This window comes from Leptodactylus fuscus, chromosome 6 (genome assembly GCF_031893055.1).
Source record: "Leptodactylus fuscus isolate aLepFus1 chromosome 6, aLepFus1.hap2, whole genome shotgun sequence".
Classification (NCBI taxonomy): Eukaryota; Metazoa; Chordata; class Amphibia; order Anura; family Leptodactylidae; genus Leptodactylus; species Leptodactylus fuscus.
Window position 1 is genome coordinate 128,284,451 of NC_134270.1, and position 21,368 is coordinate 128,305,818.

The 21,368-nt window shown below is 46.6% G+C and overlaps 1 protein-coding gene across 1 annotated transcript in view; it reads left to right on the top strand.

Annotated features, from left to right (window-relative positions):
- COPZ2 (coat protein complex I subunit zeta 2) overlaps positions 1 to 21,112 on the top strand; it is a 37,026-nt gene extending 15,914 nt beyond the window's left edge. Inside the window, exons 5-8 of the mRNA XM_075278719.1 lie at positions 12,046 to 12,101; positions 17,045 to 17,122; positions 19,895 to 19,946; positions 20,721 to 21,112. Coding sequence (XP_075134820.1) covers positions 12,046 to 12,101; positions 17,045 to 17,122; positions 19,895 to 19,946; positions 20,721 to 20,816 — 282 coding nt within the window. The 3' untranslated portion in view covers positions 20,817 to 21,112. The remainder of the gene's footprint in view (positions 1 to 12,045; positions 12,102 to 17,044; positions 17,123 to 19,894; positions 19,947 to 20,720) is intronic.
- The last annotated feature ends 256 nt before the right edge of the window (positions 21,113 to 21,368 follow it).

Consider the following 21,368-nt stretch of genomic DNA (forward strand, 5'->3'; position numbering starts at 1 on the left):
GTGGAGGGAGCCTCTAACCAGCCCAGTTTGGACCAATTAATGGTGGAGGGAGCCTCTAACCACCCCAGTTTGGACCAATTCATGGTGGAGGGAGCCTCTAAACAGCCAAGTTTGGACCAATTCATGGTGGAGGGAGCCTCTAAAAACCCCAGTTTGGACCAATTCATGGTGGAGGGAGCCTCTAACCAGCCCAGTTTGGACCAATTCATGGTGGAGGGAGCCTCTAAAAAACCCAGTTTGGACCAATTCATGGTGGAGGGAGCCTCTAAACAGCCCAGTTTGGGCAAATTCATGGTGGAGGGAGCCTCTAAAAAACCCAGTTTGGACCAATTCATGGTGGAGGGAGCCTCTAACCAGCCCAGTTTGGACCAATTAATGGTGGAGGGAGCCTCTAAACAGCCAAGTTTGGACCAATTCATGGTGGAGGGAGCCTCTAAAAACCCCAGTTTGGACCAATTCATGGTGGAGGGAGCCTCTAACCAGCCCAGTTTGGACCAATTAATGGTGGAGGGAGCCTCTAACCAGCCCAGTTTGGACCAATTAATGGTGGAGGGAGCCTCTAACCACCCCAGTTTGGACCAATTCATGGTGGAGGGAGCCTCTAAACAGCCAAGTTTGGACCAATTCATGGTGAAGGGAGCCTCTAAAAACCCGTTTGGACCAATTCATGGTGGAGGGAGCCTCTAACCAGCCCAGTTTGGGCAAATTCATGGTGGAGGGAGCCTCTAAACAGCCCAGTTTGGGCAAATTCATGGTGGAGGGAGCCTCTAACCAGCCCAGTTTGGACCAATTAATGGTGGAGGGAGCCTCTAACCAGCCCAGTTTGGACCAATTAATGGTGGAGGGAGCCTCTAACCACCCCAGTTTGGACCAATTCATGGTGGAGGGAGCCTCTAAACAGCCAAGTTTGGACCAATTCATGGTGGAGGGAGCCTCTAAAAACCCCAGTTTGGACCAATTCATGGTGGAGGGAGCCTCTAACCAGCCCAGTTTGGACCAATTAATGGTGGAGGGAGCCTCTAAACAGCCAAGTTTTGGGAAATTCATGGTGGAGGGAGCCTCTAACCAGCCCAGTTTGGACCAATTCATGGTGGAGGGAGCCTCTAAACAGCCCAGTTTGGGCAAATTCATGGTGGAGGGAGCCTCTAAAAAACCCAGTTTGGACCAATTCATGGTGGAGGGAGCCTCTAACCAGCCCAGTTTGGACCAATTAATGGTGGAGGGAGCCTCTAACCAGCCCAGTTTGGACCAATTAATGGTGGAGGGAGCCTCTAACCACCCCAGTTTGGACCAATTCATGGTGGAGGGAGCCTCTAAACAGCCAAGTTTGGACCAATTCATGGTGGAGGGAGCCTCTAAAAACCCCAGTTTGGACCAATTCATGGTGGAGGGAGCCTCTAACCAGCCCAGTTTGGGCAAATTCATGGTGGAGGGAGCCTCTAAACAGCCCAGTTTGGGCAAATTCATGGTGGAGGGAGCCTCTAAAAAACCCAGTTTGGACCAATTCATGGTGGAGGGAGCCTCTAACCAGCCCAGTTTGGACCAATTAATGGTGGAGGGAGCCTCTAAACAGCCAAGTTTGGACCAATTCATGGTGGAGGGAGCCTCTAAAAACCCCAGTTTGGACCAATTCATGGTGGAGGGAGCCTCTAACCAGCCCAGTTTGGGCAAATTCATGGTGGAGGGAGCCTCTAAACAGCCCAGTTTGGGCAAATTCATGGTGGAGGGAGCCTCTAACCAGCCCAGTTTGGACCAATTAATGGTGGAGGGAGCCTCTAACCAGCCCAGTTTGGACCAATTAATGGTGGAGGGAGCCTCTAACCAGCCCAGTTTGGACCAATTAATGGTGGAGGGAGCCTCTAACCAGCCCAGTTTGGACCAATTAATGGTGGAGGGAGCCTCTAACCAGCCCAGTTTGGACCAATTAATGGTGGAGGGAGCCTCTAACCACCCCAGTTTGGACCAATTCATGGTGGAGGGAGCCTCTAACCAGCCCAGTTTGGACCAATTCATGGTGGAGGGAGCCTCTAAAAAACCCAGTTTGGACCAATTCATGGTGGAGGGAGCCTCTAAACAGCCCAGTTTGGGCAAATTCATGGTGGAGGGAGCCTCTAAAAAACCCAGTTTGGACCAATTCATGGTGGAGGGAGCCTCTAACCAGCCCAGTTTGGACCAATTAATGGTGGAGGGAGCCTCTAAACAGCCAAGTTTGGACCAATTCATGGTGGAGGGAGCCTCTAAAAACCCCAGTTTGGACCAATTCATGGTGGAGGGAGCCTCTAACCAGCCCAGTTTGGACCAATTAATGGTGGAGGGAGCCTCTAAACAGCCAAGTTTGGACCAATTCATGGTGGAGGGAGCCTCTAAAAACCCCAGTTTGGACCAATTCATGGTGGAGGGAGCCTCTAACCAGCCCAGTTTGGGCAAATTCATGGTGGAGGGAGCCTCTAAACAGCCCAGTTTGGGCAAATTCATGGTGGAGGGAGCCTCTAACCAGCCCAGTTTGGACCAATTAATGGTGGAGGGAGCCTCTAACCAGCCCAGTTTGGACCAATTAATGGTGGAGGGAGCCTCTAACCAGCCCAGTTTGGACCAATTAATGGTGGAGGGAGCCTCTAACCAGCCCAGTTTGGACCAATTAATGGTGGAGGGAGCCTCTAACCAGCCCAGTTTGGACCAATTAATGGTGGAGGGAGCCTCTAACCACCCCAGTTTGGACCAATTCATGGTGGAGGGAGCCTCTAACCAGCCCAGTTTGGACCAATTCATGGTGGAGGGAGCCTCTAAAAAACCCAGTTTGGACCAATTCATGGTGGAGGGAGCCTCTAAACAGCCCAGTTTGGGCAAATTCATGGTGGAGGGAGCCTCTAAAAAACCCAGTTTGGACCAATTCATGGTGGAGGGAGCCTCTAACCAGCCCAGTTTGGACCAATTAATGGTGGAGGGAGCCTCTAAACAGCCAAGTTTGGACCAATTCATGGTGGAGGGAGCCTCTAAAAACCCCAGTTTGGACCAATTCATGGTGGAGGGAGCCTCTAACCAGCCCAGTTTGGACCAATTAATGGTGGAGGGAGCCTCTAACCAGCCCAGTTTGGACCAATTAATGGTGGAGGGAGCCTCTAACCACCCCAGTTTGGACCAATTCATGGTGGAGGGAGCCTCTAAACAGCCAAGTTTGGACCAATTCATGGTGAAGGGAGCCTCTAAAAACCCGTTTGGACCAATTCATGGTGGAGGGAGCCTCTAACCAGCCCAGTTTGGGCAAATTCATGGTGGAGGGAGCCTCTAAACAGCCCAGTTTGGGCAAATTCATGGTGGAGGGAGCCTCTAACCAGCCCAGTTTGGACCAATTAATGGTGGAGGGAGCCTCTAACCAGCCCAGTTTGGACCAATTAATGGTGGAGGGAGCCTCTAACCACCCCAGTTTGGACCAATTCATGGTGGAGGGAGCCTCTAAACAGCCAAGTTTGGACCAATTCATGGTGGAGGGAGCCTCTAAAAACCCCAGTTTGGACCAATTCATGGTGGAGGGAGCCTCTAACCAGCCCAGTTTGGGCAAATTCATGGTGGAGGGAGCCTCTAAACAGCCCAGTTTGGGCAAATTCATGGTGGAGGGAGCCTCTAACCAGCCCAGTTTGGACCAATTAATGGTGGAGGGAGCCTCTAACCAGCCCAGTTTGGACCAATTAATGGTGGAGGGAGCCTCTAACCAGCCCAGTTTGGACCAATTAATGGTGGAGGGAGCCTCTAACCACCCCAGTTTGGACCAATTCATGGTGGAGGGAGCCTCTAACCAGCCCAGTTTGGACCAATTCATGGTGGAGGGAGCCTCTAAAAAACCCAGTTTGGACCAATTCATGGTGGAGGGAGCCTCTAAACAGCCCAGTTTGGGCAAATTCATGGTGGAGGGAGCCTCTAAACAGCCCAGTTTGGGCAAATTCATGGTGGAGGGAGCCTCTAACCAGCCCAGTTTGGACCAATTAATGGTGGAGGGAGCCTCTAACCAGCCCAGTTTGGACCAATTCATGGTGGAGGGAGCCTCTAAACAGCCCAGTTTGGGCAAATTCATGGTGGAAGGAGCCTCTAACCAGCAGAGTTGTGGGAAAGCAGGGTGGAGGGAGCCTCTAACCAGCAGAGTTGGTGGAAATCAGGGTGGAGGGAGCCTCTAACCAGCAGAGTTGGGGGAAATCATGTTGGAGGGAGCCTAGTATTAGCAGAATTGTGCAACGCTTATGGTGGATGAGTATGAGGATGCGGAGGAATTGGAGAGGTTGAGTACAGACATGGAGTTTCATGTTGGGGTGCTTTACACAGGTGGGCACAAAAATGAAGGCTCTATCCAGTGGTGGTTCATTTTTATCAAAGTGAGCCGGTCGGCACTCTCAGCTGACAGACGGGTGCGCTTGTCAGTGATGATGCCACCGGCTGCACTGAACACCCTCTCAGATAGGACGCTGGCGGCAGGACAGGACAGCACCTCCAAGGCATATAGGGCAAGTTCAAGCCACAGGTCCAACTTCGACACCCAATACGTGTAGGGCGCAGAGGGGTCGGAGAGGACAGGGCTGTGGTCGGAAAGGTATTCCCGCAACATGCGCCTATACTTCTCACGCCTGGTGACACTAGGACCCTCCGTGGCGGCACTTTGGCGAGGGGGTGCCATCAAGGTGTCCCAGACCTTAGACAGTGTGCCCCTCGTTTGTGTGGACCGGTGAGAACTTGGTTGCCTACTGGAGGAACTGCCCTCCCTGCCGCCAACGTCACATGCTGGAAACATCTCCATCATATTCTGCACCAATTGCCTGTGGTAAGCATTGATGCGATTGGCCCTCCCCTCTACCGGAATAAAAGACGAGATGTTGTTTTTATACCGGGGGTCAAGGATAGCAAAGATCCAGTACTGGTTGTCCTCCATGATTTTGACAATACGCTTGTCGGTTGTAAAGCACCCCAACATGAACTCAGCCATGTCTGCCACAGTGTTAGTTGGCATGACTCCTCTGGCCCCACCGGAAAGTTCAATCTCCATTTCCTCCTCATCCTCCATGTCTACCCATCCGCGCTGCAACAATGGGACGATTCGAAGTTGCCCGGAAGCCTCCTGTATCACCATCACATCATCGGACAACTCTTCTTCCTCCTCCTCCTCCTCCTCCTCCTCCATTAAACGCAGTGAAGCGGACAGATGTGTGGACCTACTCTCCAGCTGTGACGGATCGGATGCTATCCCTAACTCCTCTGTGTGATCTGAGTTATCCCTGATGTCAATCAGGGATTCTCTCAGAACACACAAGAGCGGGATTGTAAGGCTCACCATCGCATCCTCAGAGCTCACCCTCCTTGTGGACTCCTCAAAGACCCGTAGGATGTCACAAAGGTCTCTCATCCATGGCCACTCATGGATGTGAAACTGAGGCAGCTGACTTTGTGGCACCCTAGGGTTTTGTAGCTGGTATTCCATCAAAGGTCTCTGCTGCTCAACCACTCTATTCAACATCTGAAACGTTGAGTTCCAGCGTGTGGGGACGTCGCACAAAAGCCGGTGTTGTGGCACATGCAGGCGTTGCTGGAGAGATTTTAAGCTAGCAGCGGCTACTGTCGACTTGCGAAAGTGGGCGCACATGCGCCGCACTTTCACCAGTAGCTCTGGAACATTGGGGTAGCTCTTTAGGAAACGTTGCACCACTAGGTTGAAGACGTGGGCCAGGCATGGAACATGTTGGAGTCCGGCAAGCTCCAGAGCTGCTACCAGGTTCCGGCCGTTATCACAAACGACCATGCCTGGGCCCAGGTGCAGCGGCTCAAACCATATTGCCGTCTCATCGAGGAGGGCATCCCTCACCTCGGAGGCAGTGTGCTGTCTGTCCCCCAAGCTGATCAGCTTCAGCACAGCCTGCTGACGTCTACCAACGCCAGTGCTGCAACGTTTCCAACTCGTAGCTGGGGTCAATCTAACAGCGGAGGAGGAGGCGGTGGCGGAGGAGGAGGTGGTGGCGGAGGAGGAGGCGGTAGAGGAGGAGGAGGAGGGGGGTGTTCTTCTCGTGTCCCTGCCAGGAATGTTAGGCGGGGAGACGAGGTACACCGGGCCAGTTTGGGAAGCAGTCCCAGCCTCAACTACATTCACCCAGTGTGCCGTCAGTGAAATGTAGCGTCCCTGTCCGCATGCACTTGTCCACGCGTCGGTGGTCAAGTGGACCTTTGTGCAAAGCGCGGAACTAAGGGCCCGCCTGATGTTGAGTGACACGTGCTGGTGCAAGGCGGGGACGGCACACCGGGAGAAGTAGTGACGGCTAGGGACGGCATAGCGAGGTGCCGCAGTTGCCATCAGGTCCAGGAAGGCGGGAGTTTCAACAAGCCGGAACGCCAACATCTCCTGGGCCAGCAGTTTAGCGATGTTGGCGTTCAAGGCTTGCGCGTGTGGGTGGTTAGCAGTGTATTTCTGCCGCCGCTCCAATGTCTGAGAGATGGTGGGTTGTTGTAAAGAAACGCCTGATGGTGCCTTTGATGGTGCAGGAGAAGGAGATAAGACAGGACCAGGGGAGGATGAGGTAGAAGTCAACAAAGTGGCGGAGGCAGATGAAGTGGTGTCCTGGCTCGTCCTCTGGAGTGCATCGCCAGCACAGTCAGCAGTGGCAGTGGCAGAGGCAGAGGCAGTGGCAGAGGCAGTGGCAGTGGCGTGAACGGCAGGCGGCCTTTGTCCTGCCGTTGCTGCCTGCCACTGATTCCAGTGCTTGGATTCCAAATGACGGCGCATTGAAGTGGTGGACAGGTTGCTCTTCTCAGAGCCCCTAATCAATTTCGAGAGGCAAATTGTGCAGACAACACTATATCTGTCCTCGGCGCATTCCTTGAAAAAACTCCACACCTTCGAGAAACGTGCCCTCGAGGTGGGAGTTTTTCGGGGCTGGGTACGAACTGGAACATCTTGGGAGATTCCGGGTGTGGCCTGGCTTCGCCTAAGCTGCTGACCTCTGCCTCTGCCTCTAGCTACCCTTTTTGGTGCTGCACCTGCCTCAACATCCACACTACTTTCCCCGCTTGACATCCCCCCTGTCCAGGTCGGGTCAGTGTCCTCATCATCCACCACTTCCTCTTCCAACTCCTGTCTCATCTCCTCCTCCCGCACAATGCGCCGGTCAACTGGATGCCCTGACGGCAACTGCGTCACATCATCGTCGATGAGGGTGGGTTGCTGGTCATCCACCACCAAATCGAACGGAGATGGAGGAGACTCTAGTGTTTGAGCATCTGGACACAGATGCTCCTCTGTTAGGTTCGTGGAATCGTGACGTGGAGAGGCAGGTTGAGGGACAATGAAAGGAGCGGAGAACAGCTCTGGGGAGCAGGGACAGTTTGGGTTATTGTTCTGTAAAGCTTCGGAATTTTGGGAGGAAGGAAGACAAGACTGTTGGGTAATAGGAGGAGAGGAGGCAGAGTCTGACTGGCTGCTGGACAATGTGCTGTAAGCGTTCTCTGACAGCCATTGCAAGACCTGTTCCTGGTTCTCGGGCCTACTAAGGTTTGTACCCTGCAGTTTAGTTAATGTGGCAAGCAACCCTGGCACTGTGGAGTGGCGCAATGCTTGCTGCCCCACAGGAGTAGGCACGGGACGCCCTGTGGCTTCACTGCTACCTTGCTCCCCAGAACCATTCCCCCGACCTCGCCCACGGCCTCGTCCACGTCCCTTTCCGGGAGCCTTGCGCATTTTGAATTCCTAGTTAGAAATTGGCACTGTATACCAGTAGTAAAAATTGTGGGTGCACGTAACCCCAATATATTCTTTGAATTCCCAGTCAGACACTGGCACTATATGGCAGTAGCAAGAAATGAGGGTATTTATAACCCCAATATATTCTTTGAATTCCCAGTCAGACAATGGCACTGTATACCAGTAGTAAAAATTGTGGGTGCACGTAACCCCAATATATTCTTTGAATTACCAGTCAGAAACTGGCACTATATGGCAGTAGCAAGAAATGAGGGTATTTGTATTCCCAATATACTCTTTGAATTCCCAGTCAGACAATGGCACTGTATACCAGTAGTAAAAATTGTGGGTGCACGTAACCCCAATATATTCTTTGAATTACCAGTCAGAAACTGGCACTATATGGCAGTAGCAAGAAATGAGGGTATTTATAACCCCAATATATTCTTTGAATTCCCAGTCAGACAATGGCACTGTATACCAGTAGTAAAAATTGTGGGTGCACGTAACCCCAATATATTCTTTGAATTCCCAGTCAGAAACTGGCACTATATGGCAGTAGCAAGAAATGAGGGTATTTGTATTCCCAATATACTCTTTGAATTCCCAGTCAGACAATGGCACTGTATACCAGTAGTAAAAATTGTGGGTGCACGTAACCCCAATATATTCTTTGAATTACCAGTCAGAAACTGGCACTATATGGCAGTAGCAAGAAATGAGGGTATTTATAACCCCAATATATTCTTTGAATTCCCAGTCAGACAATGGCACTGTATACCAGTAGTAAAAATTGTGGGTGCACGTAACCCCAATATATTCTTTGAATTACCAGTCAGAAACTGGCACTATATGGCAGTAGCAAGAAATGAGGGTATTTGTATTCCCAATATACTCTTTGAATTCCCAGTCAGACAATGGCACTGTATACCAGTAGTAAAAATTGTGGGTGCACGTAACCCCAATATATTCTTTGAATTACCAGTCAGAAACTGGCACTATATGGCAGTAGCAAGAAATGAGGGTATTTGTATTCCCAATATACTCTTTGAATTCCCAGTCAGACAATGGCACTGTATACCAGTAGTAAAAATTGTGGGTGCACGTAACCCCAATATATTCTTTGAATTACCAGTCAGAAACTGGCACTATATGGCAGTAGCAAGAAATGAGGGTATTTATAACCCCAATATATTCTTTGAATTCCCAGTCAGACAATGGCACTGTATACCAGTAGTAAAAATTGTGGGTGCACGTAACCCCAATATATTCTTTGAATTCCCAGTCAGAAACTGGCACTATATGGCAGTAGCAAGAAATGAGGGTATTTGTATTCCCAATATACTCTTTGAATTCCCAGTCAGACAATGGCACTGTATACCAGTAGTAAAAATTGTGGGTGCACGTAACCCCAATATATTCTTTGAATTACCAGTCAGAAACTGGCACTATATGGCAGTAGCAAGAAATGAGGGTATTTATAACCCCAATATATTCTTTGAATTCCCAGTCAGACAATGGCACTGTATACCAGTAGTAAAAATTGTGGGTGCACGTAACCCCAATATATTCTTTGAATTACCAGTCAGAAACTGGCACTATATGGCAGTAGCAAGAAATGAGGGTATTTGTATTCCCAATATACTCTTTGAATTCCCAGTCAGACAATGGCACTGTATACCAGTAGTAAAAATTGTGGGTGCACGTAACCCCAATATATTCTTTGAATTACCAGTCAGAAACTGGCACTATATGGCAGTAGCAAGAAATGAGGGTATTTATAACCCCAATATATTCTTTGAATTCCCAGTCAGACAATGGCACTGTATACCAGTAGTAAAAATTGTGGGTGCACGTAACCCCAATATATTCTTTGAATTCCCAGTCAGAAACTGGCACTATATGGCAGTAGCAAGAAATGAGGGTATTTGTATTCCCAATATACTCTTTGAATTCCCAGTCAAACAATGGCACTGTATACCAGTAGTAAAAATTGTGGGTGCACGTAACCCCAATATATTCTTTGAATTACCAGTCAGAAACTGGCACTATATGGCAGTAGCAAGAAATGAGGGTATTTATAACCCCAATATATTCTTTGAATTCCCAGTCAGACAATGGCACTGTATACCAGTAGTAAAAATTGTGGGTGCACGTAACCCCAATATATTCTTTGAATTACCAGTCAGAAACTGGCACTATATGGCAGTAGCAAGAAATGAGGGTATTTGTATTCCCAATATACTCTTTGAATTCCCAGTCAGACAATGGCACTGTATACCAGTAGTAAAAATTGTGGGTGCACGTAACCCCAATATATTCTTTGAATTACCAGTCAGAAACTGGCACTATATGGCAGTAGCAAGAAATGAGGGTATTTATAACCCCAATATATTCTTTGAATTCCCAGTCAGACAATGGCACTGTATACCAGTAGTAAAAATTGTGGGTGCACGTAACCCCAATATATTCTTTGAATTCCCAGTCAGACACTGGCACTATATGGCAGTAGCAAGAAATGAGGGTATTTGTATTCCCAATATATTCTTTGAATTCCCAGTCAGACAATGGCACTGTATACCAGTAGTAAAAATTGTGGGTGCACGTAACCCCAATATATTCTTTGAATTACCAGTCAGAAACTGGCACTATATGGCAGTAGCAAGAAATGAGGGTATTTGTATTCCCAATATACTCTTTGAATTCCCAGTCAGACAATGGCACTGTATACCAGTAGTAAAAATTGTGGGTGCACGTAACCCCAATATATTCTTTGAATTACCAGTCAGAAACTGGCACTATATGGCAGTAGCAAGAAATGAGGGTATTTATAACCCCAATATATTCTTTGAATTCCCAGTCAGACAATGGCACTGTATACCAGTAGTAAAAATTGTGGGTGCACGTAACCCCAATATATTCTTTGAATTCCCAGTCAGACACTGGCACTATATGGCAGTAGCAAGAAATGAGGGTATTTGTATTCCCAATATATTCTTTGAATTCCCAGTCAGACAATGGCACTGTATACCAGTAGTAAAAATTGTGGGTGCACGTAACCCCAATATATTCTTTGAATTACCAGTCAGACACTGGCACTATATGGCAGTAGCAAGAAATGAGGGTATTTGTATTCCCAATATATTCTTTGAATTCCCAGTCAGACAATGGCACTGTATACCAGTAGTAAAAATTGTGGGTGCACGTAACCCCAATATATTCTTTGAATTCCCAGTCAGACACTGGCACTATATGGCAGTAGCAAGAAATGAGGGTATTTGTATTCCCAATATATTCTTTGAATTCCCAGTCAGACAATGGCACTGTATACCAGTAGTAAAAATTGTGGGTGCACGTAACCCCAATATATTCTTTGAATTACCAGTCAGAAACTGGCACTATATGGCAGTAGCAAGAAATGAGGGTATTTGTATTCCCAATATATTCTTTGAATTCCCAGTCAGACAATGGCACTGTATACCAGTAGTAAAAATTGTGGGTGTATATAGCCCCAATTCTATTGCTAGGGGACTTGCAGGGTATTTCTGGGGTGAAGGTGGGGGGGCACACCGTTGGAACGGGTATCGGGGTATATATCGGGTATACGGGAATACACTGACAGTGTATTCCATTCAGGATCCTGGGAAAGCTGGGTTGCGGCGATTGAGCCCGTCAGTGCCACGTTACACTGACAAGCTTCTCCCTGGAATTTAGCTCTTACAAGAGCTGTTGTGGTTGTCTTCTCCTTCCTATCCTAGCCTGTCCCTGCCTACCCAGAATCTAAGCCCTAGCTAGCTGGACGGAAACCTCCGTCCTCGGTGAATTGCAAGCTCAGAATGACGCGAACCTGGGCGGCGCTGTTCTTTTAAATTAGAGGTCACATGTTTTCGGCAGCCAATGGGTTTTGCCTACTTTTTTCAACGTCACCGGTGTCGTAGTTCCTGTCCCACCTACCCTGCGCTGTTATTGGAGCAAAAAAGGCGCCAGGGAAGGTGGGAGGGGAATCGAGTAATGGCGCACTTTACCACGCGGTGTTCGATTCGATTCGAACATGCCGAACAGCCTAATATCCGATCGAACATGAGTTCGATAGAACACTGTTCGCTCATCTCTAATCACTACCTATTGCTTAATATTATATGGGTAGGCTATTGTGTAATGTAATCTTCCTAATATAAATAAATATATATATATATATATATATATATATATATATATATATATATATATATATGTTCCTCATCCTGTAATCTGTATATAGATGATGAGAGATTCTATTATTGGATATGTTCTTCACTTACATGGGTGATCCCAATAATTGTTCTGTCTGTCTCCAGCTGATGCTTCTCTCTGCACTGACATGTCTATATGAAAGCCTATGCCACATACTACGGTAAGTACATGTAGCATGCATGGATTATAGAGCACCACACACATAAAGATTATTTGCTAGAAAAAGGTTTTTTTATGTTAACTGTATTAGTCTCCATTTCATATGCGGTGTTTAGAAATTTCATTGTCTACTATTCTTTATTTCCATCCATTCCACATTTTATCTCCTCCATAATACCGGCTGAGATTAGTAGAGGTGACACAATTAACCTATACATATGTCTATCAGTATGAGAGTACTGCTGCTCTCACTGTATAATACAAGACTATGCAACTCTCTAATATACTTTATGATAATATCCAGTGGCGTAACTAAATTCTTGTACAATCTTTTGTCTGGGACCCCCCTACCTCCTCCCTACCGCAAATTCTTGATAGTGATGGTTACGGGAGCTAATGAATTTATTCAGCCTTAGTGTGGTTAGGGTAATCTGTGGATCTCATTGGCTTTTGGGTCAGATGGAAGCTGCAATCTACTGATGCCAGTGCTTATGGGCCCCCTAAGGCTCTTAGGCCCCAATGCGACTGCACCTTCTGCACCCCCTCAAGTTACGCCCACGGTACAATTTACTTGCATGCTGACAGTAAACTGAAAATTTTCTTGTTTACATTTACATGAGGAAATTTATAAAAAGTTGTACCAACCAATCAGATTTCAGTTTTCATTTTCCAAAGGCTCTCTAGAAAATGAGAGCTAGTATCTGATTGGTTGCTGGGAGAAGCTACTCACATGAAAAATCCCACTGACTTCTAATGGTATGTATCAGGGTTCTGTCATAGTGTCAATTGTTTTGCCAGGAACAATAGTGCTGCATGCTGCACTATTCTCTCTGTGTAATCTGATGGAACGGAATCTCTAAGCAGAGCATGAAATAATATATTGTATCAACCATTGTATATTAGAAAGTTGTGTAATTGTTATTTACATAAAACTTCAGAAACCCTTTACAAGGTTTTTCCAGGAAAGCAAAATTTATTTACCGGTATTTTTTTTAAAGAAACGGTGGCTAAAAAATAGATTGAGACATGCACAACTCTGTGATACCCCAGCACAGATCATGGCCATGTCTCTCTGTGATATCCCAGCACAGATAGTGGCCATGTCTCTATGTGATATCCCAGCACAGATAGTGGCCATGTCTCTCTGTGATACCCCAGCACAGATAGTGGCCATGTCTCTATGTGATATCCCAGCACAGATAGTGGCCATGTCTCTATGTGATATCCCAGCACAGATAGTGGCCATGTCTCTCTGTGATATCCCAGCACAGATCGTGGCCATGTCTCTCTGTGATACCCCAGCACAGATAGTGGCCATGTCTCTCTGTGATACCCCAGCACAGATGGTGGCCATGTCTCTATGTGATATCCCAGCACAGATAGTGGCCATGTCTCTCTGTAATACCCCAGCACAGATAGTGGCCATGTCTCTCTGTGATACCCCAGCACAGATAGTGGACATGTCTCTCTGTGATACCCCAGCACAGATAGTGGCCATGTCTCTCTGTGATACCCCAGCACAGATAGTGGCCATGTCTCTCTGTGATACCCCAGCACAGATAGTGGCCATCTCTCTCTGTGATACCCCAGCACAGATAGTGGTCATGTCTCTCTGTGATATCCCAGCACAGATAGTGGCCATGTCTCTATGTGATATCCCAGCACAGATAGTGGTCATGTCTCTATGTGATATCCCAGCACAGATAGTGGTCATGTCTCTATGTGATATCCCAGCAGAGATAGTGGCCATGTCTCTCTGTGATACCCCAGCACAGATAGTGGCCATGTCTCTCTGTGATATCCCAGCACAGATCATGGCCATGTCTCTCTGTGATATCCCAGCACAGATAGTGGCCATGTCTCTCTGTGATACCCCAGCACAGATAGTGGCCATGTCTCTCTGTGATACCCCAGCACAGATAGTGGCCATGTCTCTCTGTGATACCCCAGCACAGATAGTGGCCATGTCTCTCTGTGATACCCCAGCACAGATAGTGGCCATGTCTCTATGTGATATCCCAGCACAGATAGTGGCCATGTCTCTATGTGATATCCCAGCACAGATAGTGGCCATGTCTCTCTGTGATATCCCAGCACAGATTGTGGCCATGTCTCTCTGTGATACCCCAGCACAGATAGTGGCCATGTCTCTCTGTGATACCCCAGCACAGATAGTGGCCATGTCTCTCTGTGATATCCCAGCACAGATGGTGGCCATGTCTCTCTATGATACCCCAGCACAGATGGTGGTCATGTCTCTCTGTGATACCCCAGCACAGATAGTGGCCATGTCTCTCTGTGATACCCCAGCACAGATAGTGGTCATGTCTCTCTGTGATACCCCAGCACAGATAGTGGCCATGTCTCTCTGTGATACCCCAGCACAGATAGTGGCCATGTCTCTCTGTGATACCCCAGCACAGATAGTGGTCATGTCTCTCTGTGATACCCCAGCACAGATGGTGGCCATGTCTCTCTGTGATACCCCAGCACAGATAGTGGTCATGTCTCTCTGTGATACCCCAGCACAGATGGTGGCCATGTCTCTCTGTGATATCCCAGCACAGATAGTGGCCATGTCTCTATGTGATATCCCAGCACAGATAGTGGCCATGTCTCTATGTGATATCCCAGCACAGATAGTGGACATGTCTCTCTGTGATATCCCAGCACAGATCGTGGCCATGTCTCTCTGTGATACCCCAGCACAGATAGTGGCCATGTCTCTCTGTGATACCCCAGCACAGATAGTGGCCATGTCTCTCTGTGATACCCCAGCACAGATAGTGGCCATCTCTCTCTGTGATACCCCAGCACAGATAGTGGTCATGTCTCTCTGTGATATCCCAGCACAGATAGTGGCCATGTCTCTATGTGATATCCCAGCACAGATAGTGGTCATGTCTCTATGTGATATCCCAGCACAGATAGTGGCCATGTCTCTCTGTGATACCCCAGCACAGATAGTGGCCATGTCTCTCTGTGATACCCCAGCACAGATAGTGGACATGTCTCTCTGTGATACCCCAGCACAGATAGTGGCCATGTCTCTCTGTGATACCCCAGCACAGATAGTGGCCATGTCTCTCTGTGATACCCCAGCACAGATAGTGGCCATGTCTCTCTGTGATACCCCAGCACAGATAGTGGCCATCTCTCTCTGTGATACCCCAGCACAGATAGTGGTCATGTCTCTCTGTGATATCCCAGCACAGATAGTGGCCATGTCTCTATGTGATATCCCAGCACAGATAGTGGTCATGTCTCTATGTGATATCCCAGCACAGATAGTGGCCATGTCTCTCTGTGATACCCCAGCACAGATAGTGGCCATGTCTCTCTGTGATACCCCAGCACAGATAGTGGACATGTCTCTCTGTGATATCCCAGCACAGATAGTGGCCATGTCTCTCTGTGATACCCCAGCACAGATAGTGGCCATGTCTCTCTGTGATACCCCAGCACAGATAGTGGCCATCTCTCTCTGTGATACCCCAGCACAGATAGTGGTCATGTCTCTCTGTGATATCCCAGCACAGATAGTGGCCATGTCTCTATGTGATATCCCAGCACAGATAGTGGTCATGTCTCTATGTGATATCCCAGCACAGATAGTGGCCATGTCTCTCTGTGATACCCCAGCACAGATAGTGGCCATGTCTCTCTGTGATATCCCAGCACAGATCATGGCCATGTCTCTCTGTGATATCCCAGCACAGATAGTGGCCATGTCTCTATGTGATATCCCAGCACAGATAGTGGCCATGTCTCTATGTGATATCCCAGCACAGATAGTGGCCATGTCTCTCTGTGATATCCCAGCACAGATCGTGGCCATGTCTCTCTGTGATACCCCAGCACAGATAGTGGCCATGTCTCTCTGTGATACCCCAGCACAGATGGTGGCCATGTCTCTATGTGATATCCCAGCACAGATAGTGGCCATGTCTCTCTGTGATACCCCAGCACAGATAGTGGCCATGTCTCTATGTGATATCCCAGCACAGATAGTGGCCATGTCTCTATGTGATATCCCAGCACAGATAGTGGCCATGTCTCTCTGTGATATCCCAGCACAGATCGTGGCCATGTCTCTCTGTGATACCCCAGCACAGATAGTGGCCATGTCTCTCTGTGATACCCCAGCACAGATAGTGGCCATGTCTCTCTGTGATATCCCAGCACAGATGGTGGCCATGTCTCTCTGTGATACCCCAGCACAGATAGTGGTCATGTCTCTCTGTGATACCCCAGCACAGATAGTGGCCATGTCTCTCTGTGATACCCCAGCACAGATAGTGGCCATGTCTCTCTGTGATACCCCAGCACAGATAGTGGTCATGTCTCTCTGTGATACCCCAGCACAGATGGTGGCCATGTCTCTCTGTGATACCCCAGCACAGATAGTGGTCATGTCTCTCTGTGATACCCCAGCACAGATGGTGGCCATTTCTCTCTGTGATATCCCAGCACAGATAGTGGCCATGTCTCTATGTGATATCCCAGCACAGATAGTGGCCATGTCTCTATGTGATATCCCAGCACAGATAGTGGACATGTCTCTCTGTGATATCCCAGCACAGATCGTGGCCATGTCTCTCTGTGATACCCCAGCACAGATAGTGGCCATGTCTCTCTGTGATACCCCAGCACAGATGGTGGCCATCTCTCTCTGTGATACCCCAGCACAGATAGTGGTCATGTCTCTCTGTGATATCCCAGCACAGATGGTGGCCATGTCCCTACAGATTTTAGTTCCTAGTGTCTCTTGGTCCAAAGGAAATGCCCTGAAAAACCTTCTCAGCCAGTCATTGGCCCCATCCAGTAATGGCCGAGCATGCATCGGACCCAGTCAACTTCTGAGCTGGAACAGTGGGCAATCTTTTTTAAGTTTTCAGCATTTTTGATCCAATTTTTCTTCCATGACATGCTTTTTATCTGCAGGAAACATGTGGACAGGAATTCGCTGCTGGAAAACATGGACACAGTTTTTCTGATACTTGATGAAATAATCGATCAAGGGTGAGATCATACTTACTTACTTACTTACTTTTATGAATAATTTTTAATATGACTTGAGACACAGGGGGAATTTGTTTTCTAAGTAAACCCCACGCTAACATAAACCTAGAGTAGTTTGGGATGGGGTTTACAGATTCCCCAGGGTTGTCCAGATAAAATCAATAGTATTGGCATATATGATTGACATCTCAGAGTAGGTTTGCAAACTCCCTTGTTCAGCAATAGTGGGGGCTGCTCTGTGCAGAATAACAAGGGGAACTTATATCATGCCTTTAGAAGCAGCCCAAAGCCAAACCAGATAGGTGACATATTGGGCCTGCTGTCGGTTATAGTGGCAGCGGCTGACAACCTTTGCAAGCAATTTGCTTTTTGCTTGCAGGACTGATCTTCCATGTGTCAAGAGACAGCTACATGATATGTGACAATAGGCAGTAATCGTGAGGCGTACAAGGGGTCTGTTCTAATAAAAAAAAAAAAAAAAAAAAGACAACCCTACAAATCTTTAACAGCAAAAAGCATGCCATTAATGTAATAAGGATCAAGGCCCTACAACGCACAATGTTGGATACAGAAAGGAGCTCTTGTTGCACTATTTTATATAGGAGCACCAGTCTTTCTCATGGGCCTACCTAATGAAATTATCATATTGCAGTTCTATAGAAAGAAAATGAGCATCACTACACCAATGTTACTGTAATTGTCATTATATATAGAGATGAGCGAAAACTGTTCGGGTCAGCCGATCCGAACAGCACGCTCCCATAGAAATGAATGGAAGCACCTGTGACACCGGCCGGCGTCACAGGTGCTTCCATTCATTTCTATGGGTGCGTGCTATTCGGATCAGCTGACCCGAACAGTGTTCGCTCATCTCTAATTATATACAGTACGCAGTCCATATAAACTTAGGTACCGTATATACTGGAGTATAAGCCAAATTTTTCAGCACAGTTTTTGTGCTGAAAAAGCCCCCCTCGGCTTATACTCGAGACAAGAAAAAATGTGTTTTTTTTTGTTGTTTTTTTTTTTGGGGGGGGGGGGTCTATGACCAGCCACAATAGTAATGTATAGAATCTCCCATAAAATAGTAGGGAAAAAAAAAGCTTTAAAAAAATATAATAAAAAAATAAACTAAATAAAAGTTCTAAATCCCTCCTTTCCCTAGAATACATACAAAAGTAGAAAATATAGGGGATCTGCAGTGCTCCTCTTCTGTCGGGAAGGGGTTAATAGGAGCACTGCAGATACCCTATATTCAGCCAGGCTGAATTCCAAGTGTGGGGGGGAGGGGCAGATAGACATCCAAAACACCCCCTCTCCTTCCCCAGCACCTACTGCACCCAAAAACTCCGACCATTTTAATTTTGGAAATTTTCCAGTAGCTGCTGCATTTCCCCCCCTTGGCTTATACTGGAGTCAATAAGTTTTCCCAGTTTTTTGTGGTAAAATTAGGGGCCTCAGCTTATACTCGAGTATATACGGTGTATGCTTGAATTCATGATTTGGAATATATCTCATAGAAGAAACATACAGGTAGAATTCCCCTTTAAATTGATCCATGCTCATTTGACAAGTTGTAATACATTGGGTCTTTTGGTTGCAGACAAATCTCTTGTCTTACCCCAAGCAGTTGGATGCTAAGTACAATAAGCTTAAAAGCAGAGCACTTAACAGTATGGTAACTTTTAATTTAGTGTAATATTTCTAGTAAATGCCTTCATGAATTAGTAAAGGATTGCGATCTAGAACTGGCCTAGTTTTGGACTCCCTCCAGAGTTGCCTTATCCACATTCTGAACTGACCACAAGAAGATCCTTGAGGTGCCTGGATAGATAGATAGATAGATAGATAGATAGATAGATAGATAGATAGATAGATAGATAGATAGATAGATAGATAGATAGATAGATAATATGATGGATAGATAATAGAGATAGATAGATAGATAGATAGATAGATAGATAGATAGATAGATAGATAGATAGATAGATAGATAGATAGATAGATAGATGTCTTGACCATCATTACAGAAGAGGAAATTCATCTCATTTGGGGAGTGAAATGATAAAGAAAATGCAATTCTGTGCTTTGTTCTGTATTTACAGCATTTACTATGCAGGGTAAATGACATTAATATTATTGCTAAACATCATTATTTTATGATTTAATTCTTTTGCTTGATAAAAAAAAAATGAATTTCTGTCCTTGGATCTATGTTAAAAAAATGTTTGGCGAGATGAGAGTAGTTTTCATTGGTACCATATGACATTGATCAATGTTATTTTATGTGGAGAAGGGGGTCAATGAAGAATGGGAAGTCTGGGATTGTTTTTTAAATTTTTATTTTTATAGTTTTCTCCACGTTGGATATGTTTTTGATCATGCTGGTTGACATGGTTGTAGCAATTCCAGATATGTACATTTGTTGTAATGTAGGACTTTTGTAGGGTAATTTTTATTTTTTTTTAACATGGATTGATTAGTCTTTTCTTTAGTAGTAGTATTGCAATGTACTATACTTGTAACTGATAGATAGCCTATTAGGTCCTGTCACTGACATCGCCTACTAGACGCACATACAGTCATAGGATGGGTTTTTTGACTGTGGACAGCAGATGTTTTAAATGCTTTTGAATAAAATGTATTTTTAACTATGACTTGTCTGGATTCTGGAAAAGTCACTATTTCTGCCATAGGAAGATCACACAGACATTTCACTTTCTGCAGTGGACACTTACTGTAGGTCTAACCATGCTGAATACTTTCTTGCAGTGTCATTTTGGAGTGTGAATCCCAGCAAGTCATTCAAAGACTCAACTTCAAGGTGATAATGGGTGACATCTCAATGATGTACATGGCTGCTTGGGACATTGTTTCTTGTGTCTTTCCATATTCTTGGCTACTGTGTCAGTTGGCGTCACACAAGCGTAAAGCATGCTTTAAGTCATCCATTCAGTGGTTGAGAAATGCCCATTGGAGTGATATAGACACATCTGTATGTTATCTGTATATCATCAGTATTCCCTAATACTACACTAGTTATTACCCCCAGCACAACTGGTTAGGGGGGGGGGATATTGATAACTGCTAACAACTGGAACAAATAATCCTATAATATACCAATAATCCCGATTCTTAGGGCCGGTTCACACATGCTGATGTGTTCCGTCTGTAAGAGTCCGCATGAGGACCCTCCCAGACGGAATACAAGCGCAACTGCAAGCGCTGTGCAGTTCAAGGGCACAGACCCCATAGACTATAATGGGGTCCGTTTGCTTGCCACGCACTGCCCACATGAATCATTCGTGCGGGCAGTGCGCGACAAGCAGATGGACCCCATTATAGTCGATGGGGTTCGTGTGCTTGAACTGCACAGTGCTTGCAGTTGCGCTTGTGTTCCGTCCGTAAGGGGGTCCTCATGCGGACTCTTACGGACGGAACACATCAGCATGTGTGAGCCGGGCATCAGCCACACCATTCACTATAGACCACAGTTTTTTTATACATCAGGGATATTCCATATGTCATAAATCTTGTCATATATGGCCTCTGTATTGACCCTATGACACTTCTCACAATATTGGTCTCTTTATTACAGACGGTGTCAGAACAAGCATTCGGCTTTGTGCTGTTTGACTACATTACTGGCAGCAATGAGCAGAGAGAATGCCAAAGAAGATCAACAATGGAGTGACTGATCGAGGCTACAGACCCACAAATGATAACAGGAAGAATCATGAGACTGTTCACACCTGCATTCTGTAAAACCACATGCTTCGTAGAAACTAAAGGCAGCCAAGTGTGCGCTATCACCCATAGCAACCTATGAGACCACATACTTGTACTTAGCCATCAGTGTGTAGTAGAGTATGGCTGTGTTGTCGCTGTAGGTTTTGCACATGAGGCCTGTTTTCTGTGACCACTGCTTTCTTCATAAGGTTTGGATATCATATATGGTAAATTCATATAACAATGATGTGACGTGTATTCGGTTTTCTCAGTTTCGTATCTGAACTATCTGAAGGGAGACATTATGAGGGGCATTATATTGTATGGGGCCACTATGGAGGCATTATACTGTGTGAGAGATACTTAGGGGCATAATACTATGTGGGGGCCATGAAGGGGGTGTTATAATTTGTGTAGGTCAGGTATTTTTAGGTGGTGGTAATAAAGGGGGGCCCACTTATGAAACCTTTGCATACCTCCCAACTTTTGAACAACAGAAAGAGGGACAAAATGTGCG